Here is a 15035-nt window from a genome sequence, read left to right on the forward strand (position 1 = left end):
GTGGGATATGGCAGTGAATTTACAGGGTACAGAGGTATAACACCTGAGTCCTCAGGAATGGCAATGCATGGGGGGTATCATAGGGGAAACAGTATACTCTGTTATGGAGGTACAACTCATGTCTATAGGCGATGGTTACCACTTTTCATCAAGTAGGCCGTCAGCTTGTTTGCCATTCTAAGTTGCATAAAAAAAATTGAATTAATATTTGTCTGAATGAATCTCTCGTTTGACTAAAGACTGATATTTACTCATATATTTGACGTTTAGTTTCCTACGTCACTGCCCCACTTCTCTTCGAGCTGCGCTAGAGTGCAGACGTGCATTAGCTTCCTAGTATCAAATTAGTAAAAATCAATATAAAACAATATTGGATAGTTGCTCTTAAGTTTTATTTATTCATAGCCCAATTTAGCTTACTGCCGAGGTTTTCCCAAGAGACTTTAGCATGGGGTTCTACAAAAGGGGATAAAGAGGTTTCTTCAGGTTCGGTAATGCGCGCGTAATACCCTTGGTATTGCGGGCGTTCACAGGCTACAGTAACCGTTTATCATTAGGTGGGTCGTATGCTTATTTGCCACCTCAGTGAAATAAAAAAAAAATCTCCTAGTTTGTGTATTCGTTTTTTAGCATTTTAATTAAATTACATAAAAATAGGTTGTATAATGTAACGAACTGACCTTCTGTTGTCCAGGTATGCGTCGTATTCGTCGGGTAGATTTTTGTCGTCATGCATATCGTACAAATCGCTGTAGATCGCCGACTCGAGGCGCGACGGGTCCAAATGATAGTTTGGGTTCTCGTACGAGAGAAGACCATTCTCTGTGGACAAGAAGAGAGGTGTTTTTAAGTGGTTTTCAAAAGAAGGACAATACTCGATTCGTTGGAATTTTTGTTTGTTCATGTATTGAAACCTTTATTGTACATCCATATTTAATATATTGAGTATCTTTGCACATCCAAAAGGTTGACTGGTAGAGAAAGCATATAGCATTAAGTCCGCCTTTTGTACTACATTTTATTGGTCAATAAAGTTTAAATAAATAAATATAGAAATCAGTTTATAAAAAAATTACAAGATACACAGGCAGGCTTATCCACTGAAGGGATTTCTTCCAATTAATCTTCATTTTTTGTTTTTATGTTAGGCATAATAGTTATAACCTTACCAATTTTAAATTCATTTATGATAGTGAAATTTCAATATTAAATATACAGGTTGAATCTATAGAACGAATTTAAAAGTAAATATTTCCTTTTAGATAAAAAAAAAAAATTTCAAATTGATTTATGAATGGCGAAGTTATAAGGTAACAAACATAAAAAGACAAAAATAAGGGATTGTTACTATTAGAGACTACTAGTCTCATTGCTAGCAATATAACCTGTTAGATCGACCTCCACTTGGTCCCTCCTGGAAACCATCGTCCTGAATCCCAAGTGTGTTCATTACGATGGGCTAACTTACCTGCCTATTCATTCACACTTATCATCCCCTAGTGGAGCCCCGCCAGCGTATATCGTTAGCACAGGCGGGGTTGCCATCCCATTATAATACAATAAAAAATCCTCCAATTTTCTCTTTTATGTTTATTTTATGTTTAACCCTAAAAAGCTTGATTTTTTTAAATCTAAATTAAAATATATAAAAGTGTATCCTTTACTGTGTTTACTAATGGGGAAAAATTGTTAAAAATCAAAACGATATTTTTATATATTTATTTAAAAAAAAAAAAAACATTTGGTATAATTTTTGATACTTTAGGCATTACGGTAATCAAAATATTTAAATTTATTTAACAATGAAACAATGCAAACCCCGGTATCAAATTTGAAACTTCCGGCATTTAAGGGTTAATAACTTTATCCTAATTCAAATCTGTATTGTTAAAATAGAGGTTAAGAGATATTAAATAATAATATAGATAGATAGGTAATAGTTACTTTACGTGTAATCAAATAGCACTTCATGGGTATCGGTGTGGTAATAAGGGCACCGAAGCCATAAGTTAACACTGACATTGGATATGTTATTTCAGTAGCATATTTCATACATAAACCTCAATACATAATTGCACTCATAAACTGGATGCACTTAAGTGACCCTCCTAGCTAATAAAGTTCAAAAGAAAAAGTAAATAATATTTTTTATTTATTTATTTATTTATTTTCTTTAATACTTTATTGTACACATTAGTTATAAAAATATGACAGAGGTAAACGAAAGTACAAAGGCGAACTTAACTCTGATAGAGTTTTCTTCCAGCAACACCCAAAGTGGAAAGGAGCATCAATGTCAGCGAATACAGCAGTGTACAATTTTTAAACAGACAAAATTAAATTAATTACATTATATTTTATCGCACAAATACACATATACATAAATATATACCTTCATCTATGCATATACATACACATACATACACATATACATACAATATACATACATATATAGATAAATAAATATATGTTCATAGAGGTAGAAGATGCTCTTTAAGTCTACTCTTAAAAATATTTAGAGATTGACTCTCACGGATAGATATGGGAAGAGAATTCCACAATCTAGCAGCATGGACGGTAAAAGATCCACTAAAAGATTGATTATTATTTCTTTAAGAACAAACTTATTTTAATGAATTATACAACATACTTATATCTAACGATGTCGTTCTAACTTGTAGTTTCCGTAAAATTGGCTCACTTCATATTTGTAAATCACCGTGTCTTGGTAACCTCTTATGGACTCCTGCGATACAGGTTCGCCTAGTGCGGGATCTAATGTACTCACATTGTAAATTACTTGTATTTAATAAATAAATAAATAAATCTAAGGTTGAAATCTTTTATTTTTTGGCTAAAAAAGTAGTGTTTTATTTAGAATCACTCTGAATGAATCTGGCTTTTATTGTTTGGTTTTAATATATATTTAAAATAGTTTGAAATGTAAAGTAAACCGTAAATTAAATTTTCAATAAAACAAGCTTACTAGAATTGCTGATAAATTCATGTCAAACTGTAGAGAAAGAGATACAAGAACAAAAATTCATTGCAAATTAATTATATTAAAGCGGCCTCTTTTATGAATTTCCATAGAAATTTGTTAATTGGATATGTGGCAACTAAGAAGCTTTACGATCCTATTACAATCATGTGACCATTTTGGTTTCTTAACTACATTTTTTTACTTCTAACTGTAAACTATAAAATTCACATACAGTCGCGGATAAAAAAATACTATTCTTACTAATATTAAAAATATGAAAGTGAGTATTTTTGTTTGTTTGTTACCTTATAGCGCCTTAACAGCTTAATTAATTACTATGAAATTTGATATACACTGTATGAGGCTCTTTTTTACCCTAATCATTAAACATATCCTGGTTACGAGGACGAAGTGGCGGATAAAAGCTAAAACTCCTTTTTACAGCTCTCCATTTACTCTAATCCTTCTCTATGCACGCTGTAAGACTATGGAACACACTGCTATCCACAATACGAAGCGCTCAATCATTAGCACCCTATTAAATCCTACCTGCCATTGTAGTAGAGTAGTAGTAGTAGAACCGACTAAGGGAGGGCGAGGGATGGGCAGTAGCGTCCCTCTTAAAATATCTCTAAAACCTGACTGCGATTGCCAATCCGCCTGCCAAACGTGGCAAGTATTGGCAAAACCGCCCAAAGGGGCGGCTTGTGTTCAGCAAAGGCTGATATGATGACGATGATGATGTACATATCTAAATGTATGTTATGTATTATATATATTTATTTATGTAACGTATTCTATTATCAATACTTAGATGTAAGGTATTTATATGATTATTTGCATACGTTTTTTTAACACGAGCGTTTTTTTTTATCAGATACCAGAGGGAGACTTTGTACAAAAGTCGATTGCTTGGGTACCTCTGTCTCATTCGTGTTTCAACCGTGAAGCAGTTGTGTTTGCATGGCTGTGTTTCGGTTTGAAGGGTGGGATAGGGCGTGAATTTACTGGGTATAGAAGAATAACACCTGAGCCCTCAGGAATGGCAACGCATGGGGGGTATCATAGGCGAAACAGTATACTCTGTTATGTCCATGGTACTGCTCATGTCTATAGGCGACGGTTACCACTTTACATCAGGTGGGCCGTCAGCTTGTTTGCCATTCTAAGTTGTATAAAAAAAATACTTATTGCGCTAAATAGCTACCGTCTTTTGAACTTCACATGTATTTATATACTTATTCTAATTCAAATTCTTAAGTGATGCAATAAAGAGTATATAAATAAAATAAAAGCCAAACCCCATAATGCAATTTAATTAAACCCCTTTACAAAGATTTATCTAAGCCGACTCAACACGTGCCGTAAAGGGAACTTAACGACTTTTTTATTAGACTGTACTTCCATAGTTCCTGGCCAACTGTACCCAAATAAATATAAACTACAACCTATACTTATTGAGGAGCCCTGCAGTTTAAGGACCCCACATAAATGGTTATAACCCAAATAACAATCCCGTCTATACCACGACAATGTTACATGGCTTAATGATGCGGCGCAAGTGAGAGGAGGTAGCGTTTTTAACCGGTTTCAAGAAGAATAAGATTCTCAATTCGGATGTATTTTTTTTTGTTTATTACCTCATAACTCTGTCAGTTATAAGCCAGTTTGAAAAAATCTTCTTTTAACTGTAAAAAGTATACTTACAGGGTTTTTTTTATTGGATGAAAATGGAATGGTAACCCCGCCTGCGCTAATGGGATACACTGACGGAGCACCAGTAAAAGGTGATAGATGAGAATGCAAACAGGCCAGTTAGCCCATCATGATGAATTCATCAGGAATTAACCATGACAATTTTTTTTTAACAGTTGTGCTTGCATGGCTGTGTTTCGGTTTGAAGGGTGGGATATGGCATGAATTTACAGGGTACAGAGGAATAATACCTGAGTCCTTAGGAATGGCAATACATGGGGGGTATCATGGACGAAACAGTACACTCTGTTATGTCCATGGTACTGCTCATGTCTATAGGCGACGGTTACCACTTTTATATCAGGTGGGCCTTCAGCTTGTTTGCTAATCTAAGTTGTATAAAAAAAAATTACAAAATACCATTGTTTATCACCGTGTGGTCCCGGCATAGCATAGGCCACCCCTTCCTATCCCGTAGTTGCCGACTCGTATATATATATATATATATATATATATATATATATATATATATATATATATATATATATATATATATATATATATATATATATATATATATATATATATATATATATATATATATATATATATATATATATATATATATATATATATATATATATATATATATATATATATATATATATATATATATATATATATATCCCGTAATAGGCAACCAATGCATCTTAATGGTCGAGGGATGGACAGCAGTGTCTCTCTTAAAACATCACTAAGAGCCTAACTGCTGTTGCGAACCCGCCTGTTAAGCGTGGCAACTATTGGCAAAAACTCCCTTTATGAGGAAGGTTTAATAATTGACAGTTAATGACCTATATTATAATGACGATGATTGTACCCTCTACACTCTGAAACCCCCAGTCTCCTAACTAGTTAAGCAGTAAATTCCAGTATCTTTTTGAAACTCACGATCGTAACCTTCGTTCCAATAATACTCTCCAACTATCTTTCCCCTCTCACCGTACTGGTTACGCTTCAAACTCTTTTCTCTTACGTTCTTCACGACTCTGGAACGCGATCCTGATGCCATTAAGAGACTACCGACTAAATCGTCTTTAAAAAAAACGTCTCGCTCACTTTTTTACTTTATCCGATCAGTAAGTGCTTTATATTATTCTCAATTTCGTGTATAATATAGTATATGTCATATATGTGTAAGTATATTTGTTATTCATATATATTTATTCGTTTATATATGTATTTTTAGTATTATATCAATAATTAGTAGTACCGCATTCGAGTATTCTAACACTTCACTACGGTTGACTGGGAGAGAATGCTTTTAGCATTAAGTCCGCCATGTACACATATATGTACTAATGAATAAATAAATAAATAAATAATTTGTTTATAGACATTTTAAAATTCAACATAACCTATTTACAACAATCCATTGTCAGCTAAAGTGTTCGTTATCAAACAATATCGCGGTTTGAATAATTGATCGGCTAAACAGTCCGTGTGGCGAGGAGCCAAGTATGGTATACGTGTATTCTCTTGTTTCGCAGGCTTATCCTCGCTGAATCAACCCATTTGAACACTGGAGTTCGCATAAAGTACGTAGTTATTATGTTGCAAACAAGTCCGACATACAATTAAATTATAAATATACTTTATAGAGGGGGAGGGATTGTTAATAATGGAGATTAAGAAACCCTATGCTAGCAATATAGCCAACCAGGTCGATCTCGTGGTCAATCAAATAACAAATGATTTGTATATTATGATACGGAAATTAAACCTACGAATGTATGACTTCACAATAATTTGATTTCCAGTTCGAAGCTGTTTTTTTTTTAATGGATGATAATGGAATAGTAACCCCACCTGTGCTTACGGTATACGCTGGCGGGGCTCCAGTGAAGCATGATAGGTGGGAATGAAAAGGCAGGTCGGTTAGTCCATCGTGATGAATACACCTGGAATTCAACACGACGGTTTCGAGGGTCGACAAAACATATTGCTAACAATAGGACTGGTAGGGGGAAAGGGATTGTTAGCAATGGAGTTTGACAGCCCCATTTATAGCAATATGCCCTATTAGGTCAATCTCCACGTGTTCCCCCTGGAAACCGTTGTGAGCAAATCTTGTTGAATTAGTCACGATGGGCTAATCGACCTACTTCATCCTCACCTATCACCTTTCAGTTGTGCTCCGTCGGTGTATACCGATAGCGCTAGTGGGGCTACCATTCCATTATCACCCATTAAAAAAAATAGGATTGGAAGTCCGCATTACTAACAGTACCTTGTTCTCCCAGCTAAAAACTCTTGGGCCAAGCCCTAAAACCCGATAAATAACAATCGCCAAATCTAATGACACGGGCCATACGATAATGTCGTGTCCACACATGCAACCTGTCTTTTTAGCCACAAAACCTAACGGTAACTGTGTTTCCGGTGCAGATAATGGTGGTATGCGGTTGAGCGGTAGCGCGGTATTGCGGTAGTACACGTGTGGTATAATAGGAGTTCGGAATAATTGATATTTATCAGGCTCTAAAGGACTTTGTTTTGCCATTGTGTGGGCTATGACTGTTTTTATTTTACCAGAGGGAGACTTTGTATTGAAGTTATCTGAACGGATAGATAGATAGATATTCTCTTGTTTACTTCAAAAGATTACAGTAGTAAAAATTATTAATGAAATATTAACATAAGTGGAGTGGGGGGAAAGGGATTGTTAGTAATGGAGACTGAGAATCCCATTACTAGCACTACACCCAACCACGTCAACCTCCTCGCGGTTCCCCCTGGAAACTATCATGGTTAATTCCTGATGAATTTATCATGATGGGCTAACTGGCCTGTTTTCATTCTCATCTATCACCCTTCACTGGTGCTCCGGCAGCGTATCCCGTTAGCGCAGGAGGGTTACCATACCATTTTCACCCATAAAAAAAACATAAGTGGAGTTTTGCCAGTAGTTGCCACGCTTAGCTGGCGGATTGGCAATCGCAGTTGGACCTTAGTGATGTATTTATCACGTTGGGCTAATTGACTTTTTCATTCTCATCTATCATCCTTCACTAGTGCCCCGCCACCGATAGAGCAGGTAGGGTTATTATTGCATTAAAAAAAATATGTTTATTATATAAATCAACAACATTCCTCACGTGTCAGTCTGTATGTATAACAACAGATCACTAATGCAAGCTTACAAATATGTCGACATTAATGCGGTATGCGCTTATAGTCGTGCATGAGGCACGAATCGGCACCGAGGGAATGCGACCCGTCAACTCGACTGAGAGACCATGAGCTGTGAACTTGCCACTCGATGGTCAATGCCCATTATTGTTATGACTCCACAGGGTGGATTCGAAATCGTTGGTATTCTTTTAAGGGTGTTCCATTTATAAAACAAAAAAAACTTGGATCGATTAATGCTAAAATTTTTTTAATCTACAGGTGACTAACGAGATGTACGTAAAACTGAGGATTTATGTCTTTTTTATGGGTGATAATGGAATCGCTTGCGCTGTCGGTATACGCTGGCGGGATGAAAGAAGTCTAGTTGGGCATTGCTGACGGATTCTACAATAATTAACCAAGATATTTTCCAAGAAGAACCGCGTGTAAATCGAAGTTACAGGGTATATTGCTAGCAATGGAGTTACTAATTCCTACTACTAACAATCCCTTTCCCCCAATAAACATAGCAAGCCTGTAACAAGCTTGTCGTGAGAAATTTAACAACAATGAACCATGATAGTTTTCAGGGAAACCGCGTCGAAGTCGACCTGAGTATATCGCCAGCATTATATTATTATCATCTTCCTGGACCCATATTCGGATTCGAATTATAAATCTTACCCCTTAAATGCTTAAGTGATGGTATACCTAAAATGCTCAACTAACAATCAAAATTTACAAAAGAAGTACTAAAATCTATAATTACCATTCAAACCTCTAGACCATGGCAAATAAACACAGGTAATTGTGTCATTATCAAATTTGTAAAGTCCTATTTGCAGGTCCGTGACCTACGTCGCCATTACTCTCCACACGTACCAACATAATAATATTATTACGCCTCAGGGCACTTACAGACCGGCAACTAACGACAGAAAATATTGGGCATTGGCTACAAATTTAAATTCAAATATCGAACACTATTTATTATTCGTCGATAGATTCAAATGGCCAATAATTTATTCATCATTACAGGCCTTTTTGTTTGATTGCTGAAGATATGAGGATAATGTTTCTTGAATGTACCTAAGTAGATATTGTATGTATCTATGCAATGTGCATGTAGATACATCTGGTCTTATTTCTGTTATGCTCATGTCTATAGGCGATGGTTGCCACTTTCCATCAGGTGAACCGTCAGCTTGTTTGCCATTCTAAGTTGTATAAAAAAAAAAACTCTGTCTATATAATCTAAGGTACAATGTTTGAAATTAATAGACGATCAATCGATAAAGCATCGATGAAACATTAGCATCGGTTCTAATTTTAAATATGACCCGGCTATAAATATATTGTATAAAATAAATATGAATTTTAGTGCTGGGATAACATATATATATAATAAAATAAATTGATTGAGACTGGGATTAAAATAGATGAATAGCACTAACGAGATAGTAACTTTTGGTTGACTTTAAGAGATACTATTACTTACACACAATATTGCTATCTAAGCTCTCTTTCAATACAATGTAATATAAAAATTAAAGATTGTATCTCGTATGGCTTTTGGACAAACTTTTTTATAGTATTAAGGAATATTTTCTATATTAAACGTGGCATTTTAATTATTTTACCCCTACTATTGACATTTTTCTATTTTATCAATTTATTGTATTAGTTGTTATGTGTAGATATATATATGTATAAATGACATAATGTACTATAATCTAGACTTTTAATATGTAAGGTCAATTTAAATAATATAATTAAATTATAATTTTGTTTACCGGTTTTTTTTTATAAAATGTAAAATGTTTGCATGCCTACGTCTCTGAAGGCAATTAAACAGGTGCCAAAATAATAAACTGTTTAATGCAAATAAACTTATTTAATTTCAAACAAAAATTTACTTTAATTGTGACGAAAGTAGTAATTTTGATCTGAAATCAATTTTGATAAAATTTTTAAGTATATTTTTTTTAAATAAAAAAAAAAATTTCGAAATCGGTTTATTACTGACAAAGTTACGAGGTAACAAATTTAAAACAATTTTTCTTTTTGAAGTCGGTTGAAAATTAACGTTTTTTTTTGTCAAGTAACTTTAGATAAGTAACTTTAGCACCGGTAACCGAGAATTGTACGGGTTGCCATGGTAACGGAATATAACGGAAAAGTACAATTAAAAAATTTCATCCATTCAGAACACCGCTTTATATTTATTGCAAAATCAGTTAAATAAATCAATAAAAAAATGGACAGCCAACCGTGGTTCTTCTTGTCATATCATATCGTGGTCTCGTTACCATCATGATATGATAATAACAAGACCACGATATGATCTTGGGACCGTCTGAAGACAGGGATCGTCCGAAAGATCTGTCACCGCCGCGCAATCCACTCAAACACTCATAAATACAATAAGTGATCTCAATTTGAAGAACGTCTCAAAGATAGAAGTTTTGAAAGCTTTTTTGCTAAAATCGGCATCATTTCTTTTTTTTTCACTTTCTTTAGCGGAGGGCGTTAGAAAGTCACAAGTAAATTAAATCAACGCTTCCCTTTCATTTATTTCGAAAAAATAACCCCTAAACTTCGGCTCAAGGTTTGGAGCCGGTCCCAGCAACTTTTTAACTTACAAATTAAATTGTCACTTAGAGAAAACTTGAGAGTCGCTTTGAATGGGTTGAGTACAAAATATCTTTATATAAAAAATAAATCTTTATGCATTTACCAAAGGGAGACTTTATACAAAAGTCCTTTGCTTGGACATATCTGTCCTATTCGTGTTTCTATTGTAAAGCAGTTGTGTTTGCATGGCTGTGTTTCGGTTTGAACAGTGAGATATGGCAGTGAATTTACAGGATACACAGGAATAACACCCGAGCCCTCAGAAATGGCATCGCATGGAAGGTATCGTGAGCGAAACAGTATACTCTGTTATGTCCATGATAATGCTCATGTCTATAAGCGACGGTTACCATTTTCCATCAGTGTCTAGTGTCAGATACTAGACAATCAGACACACAGACACTAGACACTCACACTCTAGACATTCAGCCACCAGATATTTAGACACTTGATACTCAGACACTAGACTCTTAGATACTTGACACTCAGACACACTGACACTAGACACTCAGACAGTAGACACTCGGACACTAGAGACTCAGACACTAGACACTCAGACACTAGACACTCAGACACTAGACACTCAGACACTAGACACTCAGGCACTAGACACTCAGACACTAGACACTCAGACACTAGACACTCAGACACTAGACACTCAGACAGTAGACACTAGACACTCAGACAGTAGACACTAGACACTCAGACAGTAGACACTAGACACTCAGACACTAGACACTCAGACACTCAGACATAAGACACTCAGACACTCAGATACTAGATACTCAGACACTAGACACTCAGACACTAGACACTCAGACACTCAGACACTAGACACTCAGACACTAGACACTCAGACACTAGACACTCACACACTAGACACTCAGACACTAGACACTCACACACTCAGACACCAGACACACTAGACACTCAGACACTCAGACACTCAGACACTCAGACACTAGACACTCAGACACTAGACACTCAGACACTAGACACTAGACACTCAGACACTAGACACTCAGACACTAGACACTCAGACACTAGACACTCAGACACTAGACACTCAGACACTAGACACTCAGACACTCAGACACTCAGACACTCAGACACTCAGACACTAGACACTCAGACACTAGACACTCAGACACTAGACACTAGACACTCAGACACTAGACACTAGACACTCAGACACTAGACACTCAGACACTAGACACTCAGACACTAGACACTCAGACACTAGACACTCAGACACTAGACACTCAGACACTAGACACTCAGACACTAGACACTCAGACACTAAACACTCCGACACTAGACACTAGACACTCAGACACTAGACACTCAGACACTCAGACACTAGACACTCAGATACTCAGACACTAGACACTCAGACACTAGACACTCAGACACTAGACACTTAGACACTAGACACTCAGACACTAGACACTCAGACACTTTCACTCTAGACACTCAGACAGCATAATATTGCAAAAGATACTTTTTTAATTATACAGTACTATCATACCTACTTGTACAACAATTAGTCCTTTACCTTAAGGTTGTCTTGAGAAGATTGCTTTCAGCAATAAGGCCGCCTTACTGTACTTATACAATTGTATCGTTGTGTTTGTAAATTGTCTTGCTTATTTCCTATATTGTACGAGTATAATGCAAATAAAGTTTACTCATTCATTCATTCATGTACAAATATTGTTACAACATGGAAATACAATATTAAAAAAGAAAAACAGCGAAAGTATCCCATAAGTCAGTAACAACACAAAAAACCTTTCAATAACACTTTTTATACGAGGTTTGTCCGGAAAGTACGTATAAAAGTTTTTTAAAAATTTTATTTTACAATTATTCAGGTAAATCAATTTTATCCCCTTTAAAGTACTCCCCCTGTGACATAATGCACTTGTGCCAACGCCGTTTCCACTGTGAGAAGGCTCCTTGAAAGTCCTCTGGTTGTAGGTTTCTCAGCTGCCCCGTCGTAGCTTTTTTTATCTCATTTATGTCCCCCAAATGCCGCCCCCGAAGTACCAATTTGGTTTTTGGGAACAAGAAGAAGTCACACGGGGCCAAATCCGGCGAATAGGGGGGGTGTTCGGTCACCGTAATGGAATTTTTACTCAAAAACTCACGGACAACAAGAGAGGTGTGGGCAGGGGCATTGTCGTGGTGAAGAATCCAACGCCCCTCTCGCGCCAATTCTGGACGAACTCGTGCCACACGAGCTTTGAGGCGTCTGAGCACATCGACGTAGAATTTTCCATCAACTGTCTGGCCTGGAGGGACGAATTCTTGATGGACAATCCCCCGAACATCGAAAAAAACAATCAACATTGTCTCGGCCCTCTCTGAATCTTTTTAGCCACTTGTGGACGGTTGGTTCCTTCACAGCATCATCCCCATAAACTGTTCTGAGATCGGCAAAAATTTCACGGCCATTCTTGCCGAGTTTCGAGAGAAACTTGATTACGACGCGCTGCTCTTCAACGGAAGCGGGCTCCATGCCGACGGGGTTTCGTTAAGAGGTAACTTCACAGATGGCGTGACAAGCCAGTTCGCACCGCACGGCGGTCAGACCAGAACTGAAGCATTGTTAGGGACATAAGGAAGGGGTCCTGCGCTTACCTGGCCTCCCCACTCCTCTTTCTCGCATTCCAGAACACTTTTATACGAACTTTCCGGACAGACCTCGTACAACTTAGAACGGCAAACAAGCCGACCGGCCGACCTGATGGAAAATAGTAACCATCGCCTACGTATATGAGCAGTACTATGGACATAACAGAGTATACTGTTTCGCCCATGATACCCCCCATGCTAATTCACTGCCATATCCCACCCTTCAAACCGAAACACAGCCACGCAACACACAACTACTTCACGGTAGAAACACGAATGGGACAGAGGTGACCAAGCAATCACACTTCTAGCGTCGGCAGTTACAATTAAGATTGTGTTTTACAAAAAACCGACTTCAAACGTGGCAATACCAGTTATTTTGATTAGAAAACTAAACTCCTGAACTTAATGAGATTAAATTGATAAAATTTCTATGGTATTTATTCATCTGTAAATATATTATTTTAGATAAACAAACAATTTCCCAAATCGGTTTACAACTGACGGAACAAATATAAAAAAAAAATACAACCAAATCGAGTTAAAAAAAAAGAAGTTTTTTTTATTTCCATTTTACGAGTAAAGTAATGAATTTTTGTTGAAATCATTACAAGCACACAGGTTAATTTTGATAAATATTTATATTTATTTATAATAACGCAACAGATTACAAATTATTACATTAATAAAATAAATATTACATATAACAGCATTAAATTTGCACTCCAACAACTGCTCTGCATAACATTCGATATTATATACATTAAAAGAATGACGGCTATACATTTAAAGTAACAAATTGGCAGCCTTAATGTAACATTGCAAGGATTGTTGGAAGATATCAAGCTCCTTGCATACATTGTTATATTTTCTGCACATGCGGATAATGGGATTGTGATACGATACATTATTATTACAAATCGGAATATGAGACCAATCTATAAGTACATCCTTTCAGTTAAAAAAAAATCAAACCATTATATAACTGGCCGAGTTATGAGGTAATAAAAATAAAAAAATAACTACAACCAAATTGAGCAACTTCTTTTTGAAGTCGGTCCGATAGAGGAACAATTCGGCCCCTACGTGTACATTATGGCAGCAACGTCTTTTAAAAGTCCTGTATTCGACTAGCAGGTCACGCTGTCTGAAGGTCGGCACAAAATCGATAGAGGCAGCCCTACCGTGGCTCCGTGACGTCACGAGCTCTGATTGGTAACCAGATGAGTGTGATTATAGTGATTTGTCATAACCTAATGGACATACGGTTTTTTTAATGGATAATATTGGAATGATGACCCCGCCTGCGCTAACGGTATACGCTGGCGGGGCACCAGTGAGAGATAATAAGTGAGGATAAAGCAGGTCAGTTAGCCCATCGTGACGAATTCAACAAGAATTGTTCACGATAGTTTCCAGGGGGAACCGCGTGGAAGTCGACTTGATAAGGTATATTGCTAGAAATGGCAAATGGCAATGTTAGACCCCATTACTGACAATCCCTTTCCCCCCTGACATACGGTTTAGTGATTAATCGTTAACATGTAAATAGTGCAATAATAGTTTCGTTAATTACATAAATAACTTTTTTAATGGGTGAAAATGGAATGGTAACCTCGCCTGCGTCATCCATATAAGCTAATGGGGTACCAGTGACTGATGGTATGAGGATAAATGCAAGACAGAGCGAATATTACAAATTAACCATAATGATTTCTAGGGAAAATCGCGTGGATGTCGAACTGATAAAATATATAGTTAGCAATATAGCTGTTTTTTTATTGGATGAAAATGGAATGGTATCTCCGCCTGCGCTAACGGGATACGCTGGCGGAGCACCAGTGAAAGGTGATAGATGAGAATGAAAACAGGCCAGTTAGCCCATCATGATGAATTCATCTTGAATTAATCA

At 36.5% G+C, this 15035-nt stretch overlaps 1 protein-coding gene across 11 annotated transcripts in view; it reads right to left on the reverse strand.

Moving 5' to 3' along the window:
- Positions 1-15035, reverse strand: part of LOC113511994 (protein Fe65 homolog) — a 102649-nt gene that overhangs the window by 35856 nt on the left and 51758 nt on the right. For all 11 annotated transcript variants that reach the window (XM_052893738.1, XM_052893737.1, XM_052893739.1 and 8 more), the window contains exon 3: positions 681-822. In XM_052893738.1, coding sequence (XP_052749698.1) covers positions 681-822 — 142 coding nt within the window. The remainder of the gene's footprint in view (positions 1-680; positions 823-15035) is intronic.

Source organism: Galleria mellonella, unplaced genomic scaffold (assembly GCF_026898425.1).
Source record: "Galleria mellonella isolate WM207_F2 unplaced genomic scaffold, CSIRO_AGI_GalMel_v1 utg184, whole genome shotgun sequence".
In the NCBI taxonomy this organism is placed as follows: domain Eukaryota; kingdom Metazoa; phylum Arthropoda; class Insecta; order Lepidoptera; family Pyralidae; genus Galleria; species Galleria mellonella.